We start from the raw sequence: 19331 nt of genomic DNA on the forward strand, positions 1-19331 counted from the left end.
TCACAATGTGTGTCATCAAGGCATTTGGTTTTCTAAATGAGTTAAAACACAATGGCTCATACTTTCTTCTCGAGTGCACATGGAACATTCTCCAAGATAGATCATATACTGGGTCACAAAACAGCCCTTCATAAGTTTACAAGAATTGAAATCATACCATGCATACTTTCAGACCACAATGCTATGAAGCTTGAAATCAACCACAGAAAAAATCTGGAAAACCTCCAAAAGCATGGAGGTTAAAGAACACCCTACTAACGAATGAGTGGGTCAACCAGGCAATTAGAGAAGAAATTAAAAAATACATGGAAACAAACGAAAATGAAAATACAAGAATCCAAACGCTTTGGGACGCAGCGAAGGCAGTCCTGAGAGGAAAATACATTGCAATCCAGGCCTATCTCAAGAAACAAGAAAAATCCCAAATACAAAATCTAACAGCACACTGAAAGGAAATAGAGCAGAACAGCAAAGACAGCCTAAACCCAGCAGAAGAAGAGAAATAATAAAGATCAGAGCAGAAATAAACAATATAGAATCTAAAAAAACTGTAGAGCAGATCACTGAAACCAAGAGTTGGTTTGTTGAAAAAATAAACAAAATGGATAAACCTCTAGCCAGGATTCTCAAAAAGAAAAGGGAGAGGACCCAAATAGATAAAATCATGAATGAAAATGGAATTATTACAACCAATCCCTCAGAGATACAAGTAATTATCAGGGAATACTATGAAAAACTATATGCCAACAAACTGGACAACCTGGAAGCAATGGACAAATTCCTAAACACCCACACCCTTCCAAAACTCAATCCGGAGGAAATAGAAAGCTTGAACAGACCCATAACCAGCGAAGAAATTGAATCAGTCATCAAAAATCTCCCAACAAATAAGAGTCCACGACCAGATGGCTTCCCAGGGCAGTTCTACCAGACGTTTAAAGCAGAGATAATACCTATCCTTCTCAAGCTATTCCAAAAAATAGAAAGGGAACGAAAACTTCCAGACTCATTCTGTGAAGCCAGTATTACTTTGATTCCTAAACCAGACAGAGACCCAGTAAAAAAAGAGAACTACAGGCCAATATCCCTGATGAATATGGATGCCAAAATTCTCAATAAGATACTAGCAAATCGAATTCAACAGCATATAAAAAGAATTATTCACCATGATCAAGTGGGATTCATTCCTGGGATGCAGGGCTGGTTCAACATTCGCAAATCAATCAACATGATACATCACATTAATAAAAGTAAAGATAAGAACCATATGATCCTGTCAATCGATGCAGAAAAGGCCTTTGACAAAATCCAGCACCCTTTCTTAATAAAAACCCTTGACAAAGTCGGGATAGAAGGAACATACTTAAAGATCATAAAAGCCATTTATGAAAAGCCCACAGCTAACATCATCCTCAATGGGGAAAAACTGAGAGCTTTTTCCCTGAGATCAGGAACACGACAGGGATGCCCACTCTCACCGCTGTTGTTTAACATAGTGCTGGAAGTTCTAGCATCAGCAATCAGACAACAAAAGGAAATCAAAGGCATCAAAATTGGCAAAGATGAAGTCAAGCTTTCGCTTTTTGCAGATGACATGATATTATACATGGAAAATCCGATAGACTCCTCCAAAAGTCTGCTAGAACTGATACATGAATTCAGCAAAGTTGCAGGATACAAAATCAATGTACAGAAATCAGTTGCATTCTTATACACTAACAATGAAGCAACAGAAAGACAAATAAAGAAACTGATCCCATTCACAATTGCACCAAGAAGCATAAAATACCTAGGAATAAATCTAACCAAAGATGTAAAGGATCTGTATGCTGAAAACTATAGAAAGCTTATGAAGGTAATTGAAGAAGATTTAAAGAAATGGAAAGACATTCCCTGCTCATGGATTGGAAGAATAAATATTGTCAAAATGTCAATACTACCCAAAGCTATCTACACATTCAATGCAATCCCAATCAAAATTGCACCAGCATTCTTCTCAAAACTAGAACAAGCAGTCTTAAAATTCATATGGAACCACAAAAGGCCCCGAATAGCCAAAGTAATTTTGAAGAAGAAGACCAAAGCAGGAGGCATCACAATCCCAGACTTTAGCCTCTACTACAAAGCTGTCATCATCAAGACAGCATGGTATTGGCACAAAAACAGACACATAGACCAATGGAATAGAATAGAAACCCCAGAACTAGACCCACAAACGTATGGCCAACTAATCTTTGACAAAGCAGGAAAGAACATCCAATGGAAAAAAGACAGTCTCTTTAACAAATGGTGCTGGGAGAACTGGACAGCAACATGCAGAAGGTTGAAACTAGACCACTTTCTCACACCATTCACAAAAATAAACTCAAAATGGATAAAGGACCTGAATGTGAGACAGGAAACCATCAAAACCTTAGAGGAGAAAGCAGGAAAAGACCTCTCTGACCTTAGCCGTAGCAATCTCTTACTCGACACATCCCCAAAGGCAAGGGAATTAAAAGCAAAAGTGAATTACTGGGACCTTATGAAGATAAAAAGCTTCTGCACAGCAAAGGAAACAACCAACAAAACTAAAAGGCAACCAACGGAATGGGAAAAGATATTTGCAAATGACATATCAGACAAAGGGCTAGTATCCAAAATCTATAAAGAGCTCACCAAACTCCACACCCGAAAAGCAAATAACCCAGTGAAGAAATGGGCAGAAAACATGAATAGACACTTCTCTAAAGAAGACATCCGGATGGCCAACAGGCACATGAAAAGATGTTCAGCGTCGCTCCTTATCAGGGAAATACAAATCAAAACCACACTCAGGTATCACCTCACGCCAGTCAGAGTGGCCAAAATGAACAAATCAGGAGACTATAGATGCTGGAGAGGATGTGGAGAAACGGGAACCCTCTTGCACTGTTGGTGGAAATGCAAATTGGTGCAGCCGCTCTGGAAAGCAGTGTGGAGGTTCCTCAGAAAATTAAAAATAGACCTACCCTATGACCCAGCAATAGCACTGTTAGGAATTTATCCAAGGGACACAGGAGTACTGATGCATAGGGGCACTTGTACCCCAATGTTCATAGCAGCACTCTCAACAATAGCCAAATTATGGAAAGAGCCTAAATGTCCATCAACTGATGAATGGATAAAGAAATTGTGGTTTATATACACAGTGGAGTAATACATGGCAATGAGAAAGAATGAAATCTGGCCCTTTGTAGCAACGTGGATGGAACTGGAGAGTGTGATGCTAAGTGAAATAAGCCATACAGAGAAAGACAGATACCATATGGTTTCACTCTTATGTGGATCCTGAGAAACTTAACAGGAACCCATGGGGGAGGGGAAGGAAAAAAAAAAAAAAAGAGGTTAGAGTGGGAGAGAGCCAAAGCATAAGAGACTGTTGAGAACTGAGAGCAAACTGAGGGTTGATGGGGGGTGGGAGGGAGGAGAGGGTGGGTGATGGGTATTGAGGAGGGCAACTTTTGGGATGAGCACTGGGTGTGGTATGGAAACCAATTTGACAATAAATTTCATATATAAATAAATAAAAAAAATTAAAAAAAAATAAAAAAAAATAAAAGACAATGGCTCAAAGTAGGAAAAAATCAATGCTCATAAGCATGTTTCCATTCTTGAGTTTGTATGATGAGAGGAAAAGTAAGTATAAAACGGTGGCTTTGATATGCCTACCAACAATCAGATTATGTTGTTTATCCTGCCTTCTGTGTTGTGGAGAGTATATACACAAACATTGTAGGTGAAGGGCTGCCAGGAAGATCCAGAAGGAACAATCCCCTGACTATATAGAAATATATTCATGATTTCCGTGGAAAAGGCACACTACACGGACCGAATAATTAGAAGTGAAAAACTCATCTATTCCATCGATCCCTACCCCCTATCATTGACCTCCCCATCCATCCACTCATCCATCCACCCATCCTTTTCTCTTAAACTTACTCTAAGTAGCTATGCATCCAACCATCTATTTACATCACTTTATAAATGGTAAGTCTTTCAATCAGAGAATAAAAGAAATTACCTGTCATGCAAAGCTTCCTTCATATAGGAATCAAAATGTTTCTTTAATTCTTTTTCATGATTCTCAGGTAGAAGCCAACTGATAACTTGGTATGCATTTTCCTTCTTTTCTAAATAAAAAATTTTTAAAAACACCAATAAAAATATGTCATTAAGTCCAACAATGCAGATAATTTTGGCATGATACCATAGTTGGTTTTTTTATCCTAATAATTTTATATATATCTGCATGTTTCCTTTTAGAGGGTTTTTCAGTTTTCTGCCTGCTTTTTCATTTCTTCAGTCATAGGATCTGATACTATCTATTGAGAACATTATAATAATTCAATTTCTTCTATTCAATTGAATGAATGATATAGAACTTAAATAAAAGTAAAGTTCTATTTGAAGCTTTCATGTAAAGGTATAGATATTCTTCATTTTACAGATGAGAAGACAAACATAAATGGAGTGTCAGATAATTCATCACCGTTGCACATACAGTAAGTGCTACACTTTGTATTTAAATACAGATTTAATTTTATCCCAGTTCCCCAGGCCTTTGTTTTTTAGGAAAAAAGAGATATTTTTTTATTACTTACAGGTGACACATGCAAAGGTTTTTCATTCAGCCAAAAATATGGCAAAGGCTAAGTTAACAAGAGTAGTTCCCTGCAGTCCTACTTACCATTCTGACATTTCCCCCATAACTCATGTGTACTAAAGAGTCTGGCACCATTTTTGAAGTTGGACTGTTGACAGCTTTCAAGCTCCATTTCCTCCTTACCTTTCTGGGACATATCTTGGAAAAATGAGGAGAAAGCCTCAACATGACCTCCCTCGTGTGACCAAGATTTTCAGCCAAGCAAGCCAGACCCCATGAGGGGAACCTGCACCTCCATCCCACTCAGAGGCTTCCATAATTGGCATTTAGAAACAAAAGGATGGGTTTAGCCTTTGAGTGGCCCTGGTCATGTGTCTCACACAAACCTATCTTCTGTGCCAGAATCCACTTTGTTTCTGGATTCCAGCATGAACCGTGTGATTGACACTAGGCTAGGTAGAACCGCATGACCAATGGTTGTACATCTCAAGGACTGCCCCCATTATAAACAGTGCTCTGAGTTAAGACTGATTCCAGTTTACAAGCCCACTGAATGGTGTGAGGAGGATAGCACCATGCCATCTGATGAACTCCACACTGTAAAAGGAGAAGGTGCACTAGAACCCGAGAAAATGCTTTTGCTACTGTTGCTCATGATATCTCTGTAGCTCAAAGAAAACCTTGATTAACACAGTAATAGGGAAACACTGATGACACCCTCGTGGGGTTAATTCAAGGGTTAATTCAAACTCAGCTTAATCTCAGTTCTCTGAAATCACCAGCAAGAAGGCCCTTAGCTTTGGTGATGCTAATTAGGACATTTGGAGGAAGAACTTATAAATATGAGCAGGTTAAAAGGGATACCCTCCCCCAAAGTATAAATAATGACAATGAAAGGAATGGCAAAAAATGGGAAATGTCAGCATGGGAGAGTCAGGAAAGAAATTAAAACAGAGGTCTCAGTTTTCACATATGTGGCAACTAACATTACTTTTTAAAAAATTATAACAGAGCAAGGACACAGATTGGCTTTTGTGACTTACTTCAGAGGTTCTACATTACTTTTAACATTGGATGAGATCCCCCAATGACCAACTTTAATCATCTTAGTCAATACTGGGGAAAATAACAGATATATCATGAGAGCTCACCAAAATTTATCAAAGTACCTCTATACTGTTAGGAGGTAGAAAATATTAGATAGAGCACAGTGGTGCATGCCCTGTCTTAACTACTGGGATTAAATATCCCATAGCCATAACAGCCATTGGTTGTTATCTCACAGTAGCTATGGTTGCTCCTATATAAGAAGTCATAAAATTAATGTTTTAGTACTAACACCATGACGAAAGGGAACTCATTGGATCTGCCCAACATATTAAAAGTTTTAATACAACAAAATAGAGTTTTAATAGAGTGCCTTCAAGGATTAAATCCCTTTTTGTAAAGGATCCATTAACGAAGAAGTGATTATCCCCACTAGTTCTCCATTTAATAGACTAACTTGACTATTCTTAACCCTGAATGAATGGAGCCTCTCAGTGGATTACTGTGATCATATTATGGCCTCCATTTCCAATCTTACTGAAATTACTGACTATATCTAAAACTAATAAATTCTTTACAGTCATAGCTTTGGCAATACATTCTGTTTAATTCCTATTTCAACAAGCTCTCAGCTCTAGTGTCTCTTCACCTTCACCTTTGAAGGGTACAAGTAACTTGTAACTTGGCTTCTCATGGACTACCTCAACAGCCCTACTCGCTAGTTTTGCTGGCAAGATCTTTGACCACATTTAACTTTCTCCAGAAGCACATGTATGACAGTACTTTGAGGACAACCTCCTTTTGCAGAGATTTCTGGAGCCCATTCAGTCAAGACACAAACACGCACACAGCAACTCACATAGAGGGATGTGCTGCTGCCCTACACAAAGCACAAGCCATGGCACCTCAGTTAAATTCCTGGGACAAATTGCTTGTTGAGTGGAAGGTCTTTCCATCCCGGACACTGTCAAGACACACCTATTACGGCTCCATTTCCAGCATGAGAGTATAAGGAGCTTTCCTGGACATACTTTGAAAACAGCAAATGGTGAAAAATTCACACACACACACACACACACACACACACACACACACACACACCTCCTGATGTAGACAACAATTCCACTGACAGAATTTGTCTGAAATAACCATTTGGGAAATCTGCAGCCAATTGATGGTTTCCACCAACCAGAGGAAGTCTTTAACTGTAAATTGCAGATAATTTTAGTCAATTTCGGCTTTTTCCACAGTAGCAGCTACCCATCCCCCAGCCCTCAGTCTCCAGCAGGAAGCTGTATGCATTGTTTATAGAGCAGCTTGTACACAGGTTTCAAGAGCCTGAGTGGGCAAAAAAATCACCTTGTCCAAATATCAAGTATCTGTGCTCTGATTGCTGATTGCTGCTCTGGTCGCAGAGATGCAGACAAAGAAGTAGGCAGCAAGGTTTCTGCATCATGCTCTATTATTGCAGCCACTTCCCTCTCTGGCTCAATTGACTTCCAGGGGTCTTAAAAGATTGATGCCCTCCTTTCCCCCTCATTTTCTCAATTTACCCATTTGAAAGGGAACCATTAAAAGCTGGGACATTGTAAAACAGCTACACATACCAGGAAAACTTGAAAGTGTCCATTCATGCCCAGGAAAAGGCTCAGAAAAGACAGTGAACAGTGAAATTTACACCTCGGTTTGATCATCAACACAAAAGCAGCATGAAATAATTTTAAAACATAAATAAACAAACAAAATTAATAACAAAAACCTGCAAAGAGAAGGGAGGAGAGGTTCATCTGCAGATTTACACATTGTTATATTCAAATGTTCAGTTTTCAACAAAAATCACAAGACACACCAAGACACAGGAAACTAATGCTTCATCCAAAGAAAATTATAGACTAACAGAAACTGTCCCTAAGAATTACTTTATGTCAGATGTATTAGACAATGTCTTTAAAATAACTGCCTTAAAGTTCTCAGAGAATTAGGGGAAGATGTGGAGAAGGTCAAGGAAAAAGTGTTTGTAAAATGTCACTGAAAGAAAGGTAGGTGGGGTGTCTGAGTGGCTCAGTCAGTTAAGTATCCAGTTTTCCATTTCAGCTCAAGTCATGATCTCATGGTTTGTGAGATCAAGCTCCACATCAAGCTCTGGGCTAGCAGCAAGGAGCCTGCTTCGGATTCTCTCTCTCCCTCTCTCTCTCTGCCCCTCTCCAGCTCACGCTCACTCTTTCTCTCTCAAAATAAATTAATAAACATTTTAATTTTTTTAATAAAGGAATATAAAATCTAAAGGAACCAAAAACAAATTCTAGGACTGAAAAATACAATAAATGAAATGAAAATGTCACTAGAGGGATTCAAAGGCAGAATTGAGCAAGCAAAAGAACCATCAAGCATTATCAGTGAACCTCAAGAGAAGACAGTAGAAATGATCAAGTCTGAGGAACAGAAAGTTAAACAATTTAAGAAAAGGGGACACAGCACAAGGGTCCAACACATGCCCTGTGGATGCTCAGGAGAAGAGAGAAAGAAAGACATAGAAACAATATATGAAGCAATAGTGGCTGCAAACCTCCCAATTGGGGAAAGATTTTAATATAAACATCCAGGAAGCTCATCCAACTCCAAGTAAAATGAACTCAGACACCCACATCAGGACACATTATATGAAAATACAGAAAGAGAAAGAGGAAATATTAAAAGGAGCAAGAGAAAAGTGACTCATCGGATACAAGTGATTGTCAGTGAGATTATCAATAGATTTCCAATCAAAAATTTTAGAGGAAAAAAAAAAAGTTCAAGACCAGAAGGCAGTGGCCCAATATATTCAAAATGCTAAAAAAAAAAAAAAAAAAAAAAAAAAAAAAAAAAAAAAAAGAAAAGAAAAGAAATAAGAAAGAAATAAAGGGAAAAAAAAGAATTGTCAACAAAAAATTCTACATCAGGCAACTCTGTCCATCAAAGATCAAGGAAAATTAAGACAATCCCAGATAAACAAAACTAAGGGTGTTTGTTACCACTAGAACTACCCTGGGAGTAATGCACAAGGCACTTCTTCAGGGAAGAATGAAAGGACGCCAGAAAGTAACTTAAAGGTATATGAAAAAATAAAGATTTTTAAAGAGGTAAAAGAATGGGCATTATAAAAGCTACTGTTATTGTAACAATGGCTCTAACTACCTTGTTGTTTTCAATATGATTTAAGAGGCTAGTATATTAAAAAAATTATTTGTTTAGGGGCATCTGGATGGATCAGTCAGTGAAGCATCTGACTTTGGCCAAGGTCATAATCTCATGGTTCGTGAGTTCATGCCCCACATCAGGCTCTGTGCTGACAGCTCAGAGCCAGAAGCCTGCTTCAGATTCTGTGCTCATGCTCTGTCTCTCTCTCTCATTCTCTCAAAAATAAATAAACATTAAAAAAATTATTTGTTTAAAAGCTACTATCATTTGAAATTTGTAACTCCACTCAAATTTTCTACACAATTTAACATACTAGTGCATTTAAATTAACAATAATTTATGTTTAGGAGCACATGATGTATAAAAATGTAATTTTGTGACATCAACTAACCAAAGAGTTGGGGATAAAGCCATCTAGGAACACTAGGAACAAAATATTTCTATGTTATTAAATTGGTATAAACACTGGGAATACAGGGAAGATGGCGGCGTAGGAGGACGCTGGGCTAACCGTGCGTCCTGCTGATCACTTAGATTCCACCTACACCTGCCTAACTAACCCAGAAAGCCACCAGAAGACTAGCAGAACGGAGTCTCTGGAGCAAAGCGCAGACGAGAGGCCCACGGAAGAGGGTAGGAAGGGCGGCGAGGCGGTGCGTGCTGCACGGACTGGCAGGAGGGAGCCGGGGCGGAGGGGCGGCCCGCTGGCCAAGCAGAGCCCCCGAGTCTGGCTGGCAAAAGTGGAGGGGCCGGACAGAGTGTGTTCCATCGAAGCGCTACTTAGCATCTGGGAGGTCATAAGTTAACAGCTCTGCTCGGAAAGCGGGAAGGCTGGAGGACAAAGGGAGGGACAGTTGCTGAGCCCCGGGATGACAGAGCTGTTTGGCGGGGAACAAAGGTGCTCACCAGCACCATCTCCCTCGCCCATCCCCAGCCAAAATCCCAAAGGGAACCAGTTCCTGCCAGGGAACTTGCTTGCTCCACACAAACACCCAACGCTGTGCTTCTGCGGAGCCACCCCTCCGGCAGCTGGTCTGACTCCCTCCCGCTGCCACAGGGCTCCTCCTGAAGCGGATCACCTAAGGAGAAGTGAGCTAAGCCTGCCCCTCCTGCCCCTGTGCACCTTCCTTACCCACCCCAGCTAATAGCCAGATCCCCAGCACCACAAGCCTGGCAGTGTGCAAGTAGCCCAGACAGGCCACCCCACCCCACAGTGAATCCTACCCCTAGGAGAGGGAAGGAGAGGGCACACACCAGTCTGACTGTGGCCCCAGCGGTGGGCTGGGGACAGACATCAGGTCTGACTGCGGCTCTGCCCACCAACTCCAGTTATACACCACAGCACAGGGGAAGTGCCCTGCGCGTCCACACCACTCCAGGGACTATCCAAAATGACCAAATGGAAGAATTCCCCTCAGAAGAATCTCCAGGAAATAACAACAGCTAATGAGCTGATCAAAAAGGATTTAAATAATATAACAGAAAGTGAATTTAGAATAATAGTCATAAAATTAATCGCTGGGCTTGAAAACAGTATAGAGGACAGCAGAGAATCTCTTGCTACAGAGATCAAGGGACTAAGGAACAGTCAGGAGGAGCTGAAAAACGCTTTAAACGAAATACAAAACACAATGGAAACGATGACGACTCGGATTGAAGAGGCAGAGGAGAGATTAGGTGAACTAGAAGATAAAGTTATGGAAAAAGAGGAAGCTGAGAAAAAGAGAGATAAAAAAATCCAGGAGTATAAGGGGAAAATTAGAGAACTAAGTGATACCCTAAAAAGAAATAATATACGCATAATTGGTATCCCAGAGGAGGAAGAGAGAGGGAAAGGTGCTGAAGGGGTACTTGAAGAAATAATAGCTGAGAACTTCCCTGAAATGGGGAAGAAAAAAGGCATTGAAATCCAAGAGGCACAGAGAACTCCCTTCAGACGTAACTTGAATCGATCTTCTGCACGACGTGTCATAGTGAAACTGGCAAAATACAAGGATAAAGAGAAAATTCTGAAAGCAGCTAGGGATAAACGTGCTCTAACATATAAAGGGAGACCTATAAGACTCGTGACCGATCTCTCTACTGAAACTTGGCAGGCCAGAAAGGAAAGGCAGGAGATCTTCAATGTGATGAACAGAAAAAATATGCAGCCGAGAATCCTTTATCCAGCAAGTCTGTCATTTAGAATAGAAGGAGAGTTAAGGTCTTCCCAAACAAACAAAAACTGAAGGAATTCATCACCACTAAACCAGCCCTACAAGAGATCCTAAGGGGGATCCTGTGAGACAAACTACCAGAGACATCGCTACAAGCATGGAACCTACGGACATCACAATGACTCTAAACCCATATCTTCCTATAATAACACTGAATGTAAATGGACTAAATGCGCCAACCAAAAGACATAGGGTATCAGAATGGATACAAAAACAAGACCCATCTATTTGCTGTCTACAAGAGACTCATTTTAGCCCTGAGGACACCTTTAGATTGAGAGTGAGGGGATGGAGAACTATGTATCATGCCACTGGAAGTCAAAAGAGTGCTGGAGTAGCCATACTTATATCAGACAAACTAGACTTTAAATTAAAGGCTGTAACAAGAGATGAAGAAGGGCATTATATAATAATCACAGGGTCTATCCATCAGGAAGAGCTAACAATTATAAATATCTATGCGCCGAACGGGTGCCTCCAAATATATAAAACAATTACTCACAAACATAAGCAACCTTATTGATAAGAATTGCAGGGGACTTTAACACTCCACTTACAGAAATGGATAGATCATCTAGACACATGGTCAATAAAGAAACAAGGACCCTGAATGATGCATTGGATCAGATGGACTTGCAGATATATTTAGAACTCTGCATCCCAAAGCAACAGAATATACTTTCTTCTTGAGTGCACATGGAACATTCTCCAAGATAGATCACATACTGGGTCACAAAACAGCCCTTCATAAGTATACAAGAATTGAAATCATACTTTCAGATGCATACTTTCAGACCACAATGCTATGAAGCTTGAAATCAACCACAGGAAAAATCTGGAAAACCTCCAAAAGCATGGAGGTTAAAGAACACCCTACTAAAGAATGAGTGGGTCAACCGGGCAATTAGAGAAGAAATTAAAAAATATATGGAAACAAACGAAAATGAAAATACAACAATCCAGACGCTTTGGGATGCAGCAAAGGCAGTCCTGAGAGGAAAATACATTGCAATCCAGGCCTATCTCAAGAAACAAGAAAAATCCCAAATACAAAATCTAACAGCACACCGAAAGGAAATAGAGCAGAACAGCAAAGACAGCCTAAACCCAGCAGAAGAAGAGAAATAATAAAGATCAGAGCAGAAATAAACAATATAGAATCTAAAAAAACTGTAGAGCAGATCACTGAAACCAAGAGTTGGTTTGTTGAAAAAATAAACAAAATGGATAAACCTCTAGCCAGGATTCTCAAAAAGAAAAGGGAGAGGACCCAAATACATAAAATCATGAATGAAAATGGAATTATTACAACCAATCCCTCAGAGATACAAGTAATTATCAGGGAATACTATGAAAAACTATATGCCAACAAACTGGACAACCTGGAAGCAATGGACAAATTCCTAAACACCCACACCCTTCCAAAACTCAATCCGGAGGAAATAGAAAGCTTGAACAGACCCATAACCAGCGAAGAAATTGAATCAGTCATCAAAAATCTCCCAACAAATAAGAGTCCACGACCAGATGGCTTCCCAGGGCAGTTCTACCAGACGTTTAAAGCAGAGATAATACCTATCCTTCTCAAGCTATTCCAAAAAATAGAAAGGGAACGAAAACTTCCAGACTCATTCTGTGAAGCCAGTATTACTTTGATTCCTAAACCAGACAGAGACCCAGTAAAAAAAGAGAACTACAGGCCAATATCCCTGATGAATATGGATGCCAAAATTCTCAATAAGATACTAGCAAATCGAATTCAACAGCATATAAAAAGAATTATTCACCATGATCAAGTGGGATTCATTCCTGGGATGCAGGGCTGGTTCAACATTCGCAAATCAATCAACATGATACATCACATTAATAAAAGTAAAGATAAGAACCATATGATCCTGTCAATCGATGCAGAAAAGGCCTTTGACAAAATCCAGCACCCTTTCTTAATAAAAACCCTTGACAAAGTCGGGATAGAAGGAACATACTTAATGATCATGAAAGCCATTTGTGAAAAGCCCACAGCTAACATCATCCTCAATGGGGAAAAACTGAGAGTTTTTTCCCTGAGATCAGGAAGACGACAGGGATGCCCACTCTCACCGCTGTTGTTTAACATAGTGTTGGAAGTGCTAGCATCAGCAATCAGACAACAAAAGGAAATCAAAGGCATCAAAATTGGCAAAGATGAAGTCAAGCTTTCACTTTTTGCAGATGACATGATATTATATATGGAAAATCCGATAGACTCCACCACAAGTCTGCTGGAACTGATACATGAATTCAGCAAAGTTGTAGGATACAAAATCAATGTACAGAAATCGATTCCATTCTTATGCACTAACAATGAAGCAACAGAAAGACAAATAAAGAAACTGATCCCATTCACAATTGCACCAAGAAGCATAAAATACCTAGGAATAAATCTAACCAAAGATGTAAAAGATCTGTATGCTGAAAACTATAGAAAGCTTATGAAGGAAATTGAAGAAGATTTAAAGAAATGGAAAGACATTCCCTGCTCATGGATTGGAAGAATAAATATTGTCAAAATATCAATACTACCCAAAGCTATCTACACATTCAATGCAATCCCAATCAAAATTGCACCAGCATTCTTCTCAAAACTAGAACAAGCAGTCTTAAAATTCATATGGAACCACAAAAGGCCCCGAATAGCCAAAGTAATTTTGAAGAAGAAGACCAAAGCAGGAGGCATCACAATCCCAGACTTTAGCCTCTACTACAAAGCTGTCATCATCAAGACAGCATGGTATTGGCACAAAAACAGACACATAGACCAATGGAATAGAATAGAAACCCCAGAACTAGACCCACAAACGTATGGCCAACTAATCTTTGACAAAGCAGGAAAGAACATCCAATGGAAAAAAGACAGTCTCTTTAACAAATGGTGCTGGGAGAACTGGACAGCAACATGCAGAAGGTTGAAACTAGACCACTTTCTCACACCATTCACAAAAATAAACTCAAAATGGATAAAGGACCTGAATGTGAGACAGGAAACCATCAAAACCCTAGAGGAGAAAGCAGGAAAAGACCTCTCTGACCTCAGCCGTAGCAATTTGTTACTGACACATCCCCAAAGGCAAGGGAATTAAAAGCAAAAATGAACTACTGGGACCTTATGAAGATAAAAAGCTTCTGTACAGCAAAGGAAACAACCAAGAAAACTAAAAGGCAACCTACGGAATGGGAAAAGATTTATTGTCAAATAAATTTGACAAATTGTCAAAACAATTTATTTGACAATAAATTTCATATATTGAAAAAAACAAAACAAACAAACAAACAAAAGACATTGTATATCCTTTACTGGGATAGATAAATTTAATAATTACCAGAAAAAACTTACTTGGGATTAAATAATCTCCTCCATAAAGAAGCATGGTGACATTATAACCATGATCTTGAAGAATCTGAGATACCCGGTCCAGCAGTAGATAATGGCTTCCACCTAGGAATAATACAAAATTTTATTTTTGTAAAGGTGAGAACAGAGGGTCTGAAATTGATGTGGGGGAATGGAGATCCAGGATAAGGTAGCAGAGAATTGGTGGTCAGTAGAAGATGAGTTATTTTAGTCCTTTGGTTTCATTTTGGGTAAACCCCAGACCAGATACCCTCCTTCTTTCTGACCAAGTCTTAATTTGTAGCAATCTTACATGAAAGATTCCTTTTTGCACTTCAAGATCTCCATGCTAGTGAGATGACCTTCTCTATGCTTAAGCTTAAAGGAGTTCCCAATCCTGGGCACATGCTGCAATTTAGGCTGCCTTTATGGAGGTACTGTGTCCTTTAGGAAAGGAAATTTGTGGAAAATTTTGGCACAAGACTATGTATGTGAGAATAATGGGTTTCTAAAGGACAATCAATCAAAGCAATTTCTGGAATCCTTCTGTCTGGAAATTTATGTTAACATGGAAGCCAGAAACATGGGAACATGAATATCAGTCCAAGCCACAGAAGCAGAAGTGGATAGAGCCACTGCTCAGAGCCAAGATTCTTCAGATTCAAATATATTTGGCAGGATGTTCCTCAGTTGGGTCCTGCATTTTTCTAAACATCAAATTTAAAGCATTCAGGATAACTGTGGACCCTTGGGGTAGAACTGTAGGATCCTGCGTGTACATAAAACTGAGACATCACCCAACATAGGAAAATCCTGGGATCCTGAGGAAATAGAAGTGTGATTCTCTGTGGAGGTACAGATTATCACACCAATGTCTAAAACCATGTAATATCATGGAGCACTTTGCTTGAATCTATGGGTCAAGGAGTAGAATTTGCCTATGTTGGAAAGTGGGGGTTGTTTGGAAGACAATGATCTCATGATGATTGGGTCAGGACAGATGAATGTAGGACTACAGTAATGGTGTATATCTGTGGAAATCATTCTAGTTTTTTATATCTATACTTGTGTTGCCTGATGTAACACAGATTACATAAAAGCACAAACCCTACACCCTTAGATGCCTTCTCTGGCTCACCTTTAACCCCTGTAAGAAATGGATGCAGGGGAAAAGGCTTCCTGCACAGGCAGCCATTCCTGAGGACCATGGTGATCCCATTGCATTCTGGGGCAGAGGCAGGGTTTCCAACACCTCCAAACCACACCTGCCCCCTCTCAGAGTCCAGAGGACATGCGATTTCAAGAGGTGGGGCAATTCTTTTTTTCTGTTGCCTTTAACTATCATTAAAAATAGATTTAAAATGGAAAACAGTTTTTTCAATACTTATTTTTAGGAATCCCCACTGTACAGCATAGAGTCTGGGGAAGAGGACAGGTTTGAGGTAAGAAACAGTAGGTTAAGTCCAGGTGTGTGACATCAGGGAGGTCTGGTGTGCTCTTGTAAAAGGCCCCTTATTTCCCTGACCCTTAGGTTCCCTGTCAGGAAATAAAAGGGAGATGCCCAATTAGATGACCTCAATGGTTTCTTCTAGCCCATGATCCCCAGATTCTTGGGGACCTAAAAGTGACCCCAGGAGCCCCGTATCCTGTCAGAATGGATCAAAAAAAAAATATCTTGGGGGAACTCCATTTTATGATGCTTCTTTATCCTGATAAACGTTCCTGTTCCATTTATGTTCCCTTTGCAGCAAAAGTAAAGGCATTAAAACTGTGTTCACACAGAATTAACTGTTTCACTGTTCTTCAAAACCTTCTAGCAGCAAGGGCAAAAGAGAGACCTGTTCCCAATTAGTTTTCTCTGCCCAGTTTCCAGGTTTCCTATTAGTGAAACAGGCCCCGTTTGTGCTGCTACCCCCAGGAGTCCCTTTCCTTGGCCTGCAAGAGCCTGAAAGTGACCTCACCTTCCACTTTCTATTGGTAACTACAGCACCCTCAGACTTTTCAACGTTTTTTTTTGTTTTTTTGTTTTGTTTTGTTTTGTTTTTTTTTTATTTTTGGGACAGAGAGAGACAGAGCATGAACGGGGGAGGGGCAGAGAGAGAGGGAGACACAGAATCGGAAACAGGCTCCAGGCTCTGAGCCATCAGCCCAGAGCCTGACGCGGGGCTCGAACTCACGGGCCGCGAGATCGTGACCTGGCTAAAGTCGGACGCTTAACCGACTGCGCCACCCAGGCGCCCCAGCACCCTCAGACTTTTAAGGTGTGCCTCTGAAAATCCCGGCTGCACCCAGGAGTAGGCAGCTCAAGGTCTCCAGGTCAGCATTGGATCGAAATTCTGTCCCCAGCAATGCAGAATAGGACACACCTCCAGAAAAGGTAAAAAAAGAGGAAAGAAAACCATTGCTTTTTCCAGAACTAGCTTCCCCACACCAGCAGTGGGGACCCCTCTGTGAACCCCCTGCATTTCCACCTCTCCCTCCTCTATCCTGGGATCCAAACAAGCTCTGGAAAACCACAAAGAATGACCTATGAAGCAGGGCTAGATTGAGCATCTGGGATGCGCCTGTGTCTGATTCTGTTGCCAGCACTCACCCAGTGAGGATACAGTCAGAATTTTGGCGGCCTCTGGGATCAGGAACCCAGACAGAAGAAAGCCAGCTAGCAGCAGCACCCGCTGGCCTGTCATGCTCGCTCCTGTACCAGCTGCAGATCCCAGCCTTGTGCCCAGAGCCCTGTGCTCTGCTTCTCTGAGTCCCTCACGGCGACTTGTATGCCTTGGGGACAAGCTTTGCACTGGCAGGCAAGGAAATGCTCTGGTAGAAGCTTGGGAAGAGGTGAGGGATGGGTTCTGTCTGTTTTCTTTTCTGTTTATAGCTTCTGGCCTTTCTGCTCCTCCTCCTGGGTGCTTGCTCTACTGGCTGTTTGGTCTTCACCCTCCCTAACCAGAAGCAGCAGGGAGGAGGGGTTAGTGAGCTCTCCTTAACCCTTCTCTGTCCGAATAATCACCACACTCTCTGCAGAAAAGATACTCTGAACCTTAGGAAGTCACTTCCAAGATGAATCAGACCTATCTACATTTTAGGGACCTTTCCCCAAACTTTCCCACCTCTTAATTGCACTATTGACCTCCTACTGTCATCCCCCTGCCCCATTTCCCCAGGTACCTCCTTAAATCTCTTTAAGTGTTCCAATGTCAAAATCCCAGAAGCTTATTCCCAAATGAAAATGACCTACACTTATTGCTCAGGAAGTTTCTTAGGAAAGTAACATACGGTGAAAGTGCTAGTGTCCCAAAATGTTTAGCACCCCTGGGTGGATGGCCAAGTATTGACCTGAAGGACTGAACCTCTAAAGGTTAAGTCTATAATTCTGAATGGGCATACTAAATAGGACTGTGTGGTGGGCAGCAAGAAGTTCTGTTCTTATAAATGTTTGAAATTATTTATTAGAAATATTTGTAAACTCTGTCAACATTATTCCATTTCTTTCCCTTCATAATCTTTCTGTATTTGTGCTATAGTATGAAGCTATGTGATTACATTCATACACTTTCACAGTTACCCTCTGCTCAGATATTATATCTTCCCAGTGGAAAAATTAATCTGCTTAGGAAGACACAATTTTTTAAAACAGGCAATCACACTACTTTATTTAACTTACTTCATTACATCCGATTGTCCCAATAATATCCCATGTTGTGAAATGAATTTGCTGGTGCAGGAACCAAGCCAGGATCACACATTGCATTTAGTTATCATGTCTATATCATCTCCTTTAGTAAGAATTTGCTTCTCAGCTCTTCTTTGTCTTTCTATTCATTGATGATTTAAAAAGTACAAGCTGGGGGCGCCTGGGTGGCGCAGTTGGTTGGGCGTCCAACTTCAGCCAGGTCACGATCTCGCGTTCCGTGAGTTCGAGCCTCGCGTCAGGCTCTGGGCTGATGGCTCAGAGCCTGGAGCCTGTTTCCGATTCTGTGTCTTCCTCTCTCTCTGCCCCTCGCCCGTTCATGCTCTGTCTCTCTCTGTCCCAAAAATAAATAAACGTTGAAAAAAAAATTAAAAAAAAATAAATAAATAAATAAATAAAAAAAAATAAAAAGTACAAGCTGCTTATTTGTATGATGGATTCCAAGTTGGGTTTTCTGATGTTTCAGATGTTTTCTGATGTTTTCTCATTATACTTCAAGTTACTAGGGGACATGGTGGGACTACTACCAAGGTGGTGTTGATTCCATCTCAGTGAATCACACTGAGAAACACATGATGTCAGATGGTCCTATCATCAGAGATAACTCTATCGCTCAGTTAAGGTGGTGTTCACCAAGATCTTGATTGTAACATTGGTATTTTTTACCCTATAATTAGGAAATTAGATGCAAGGAGACATTTTGAAACTGTATACATATTCTGTTCCTCATCAAACTTTACTCATTCATTTTATCATCTTTTATATTTCTTACCTTTTCAAAGATTATGTTTTTTTTTTTTAATCAACAAAGTCCTCAGAACTGCCATAGTCACTGGACCTGATGCCTCAGAACTTCACAGAGAGATCCGGGTTCTGTACTAGAGGTATTGTTGATTACATTTTTTACATTGTTTTAATGTTTATTTATTTTTGAGACAGAGGTAGAGACAGACTGTGAGTGGGGAAGGGGCAGGGAGAGAGGGAGACACAGAATCTGAAGCAGGTTCCAGGCTCTGAGCTGTCAGCACAGAGCCCATCGAGGGGCTCGAATTTATGAACCACATGATCATGACCTGAGCTGAAGTTGGACGCTTAACCAAATGACCCACCCAGGCACTCCTCCGTGACTACATTTTTAAGAGTGGGAAACTTGAGAAGGAAATTGTGGGAAGTGAAAACCATAGCATCAGCTGTGGCCAAAGACAGCCT

At 40.5% G+C, this 19331-nt stretch overlaps 1 protein-coding gene across 1 annotated transcript in view; it reads right to left on the bottom strand.

The window, feature by feature from the left end:
• The window catches only part of LOC147584065 (UDP-glycosyltransferase 3A1-like), a 29535-nt gene extending 12167 nt beyond the window's left edge, over nucleotides 1–17368 (bottom strand). Inside the window, exons 1-3 of the mRNA XM_086677052.1 lie at nucleotides 17028–17368; nucleotides 14438–14539; nucleotides 4043–4151 (exon numbers count right to left, since the gene is read on the bottom strand). Of these exons, the coding sequence (XP_086533178.1) occupies nucleotides 4043–4151; nucleotides 14438–14539; nucleotides 17028–17121 (305 nt within the window). The 5' untranslated portion in view covers nucleotides 17122–17368. The remainder of the gene's footprint in view (nucleotides 1–4042; nucleotides 4152–14437; nucleotides 14540–17027) is intronic.
• Nucleotides 17369–19331: the final 1963 nt, after the last annotated feature.

This window comes from Puma concolor, chromosome A1, assembly GCF_028749965.1.
Source record: "Puma concolor isolate L17-30 chromosome A1, mPumCon1.1.hap2, whole genome shotgun sequence".
In the NCBI taxonomy this organism is placed as follows: domain Eukaryota; kingdom Metazoa; phylum Chordata; class Mammalia; order Carnivora; family Felidae; genus Puma; species Puma concolor.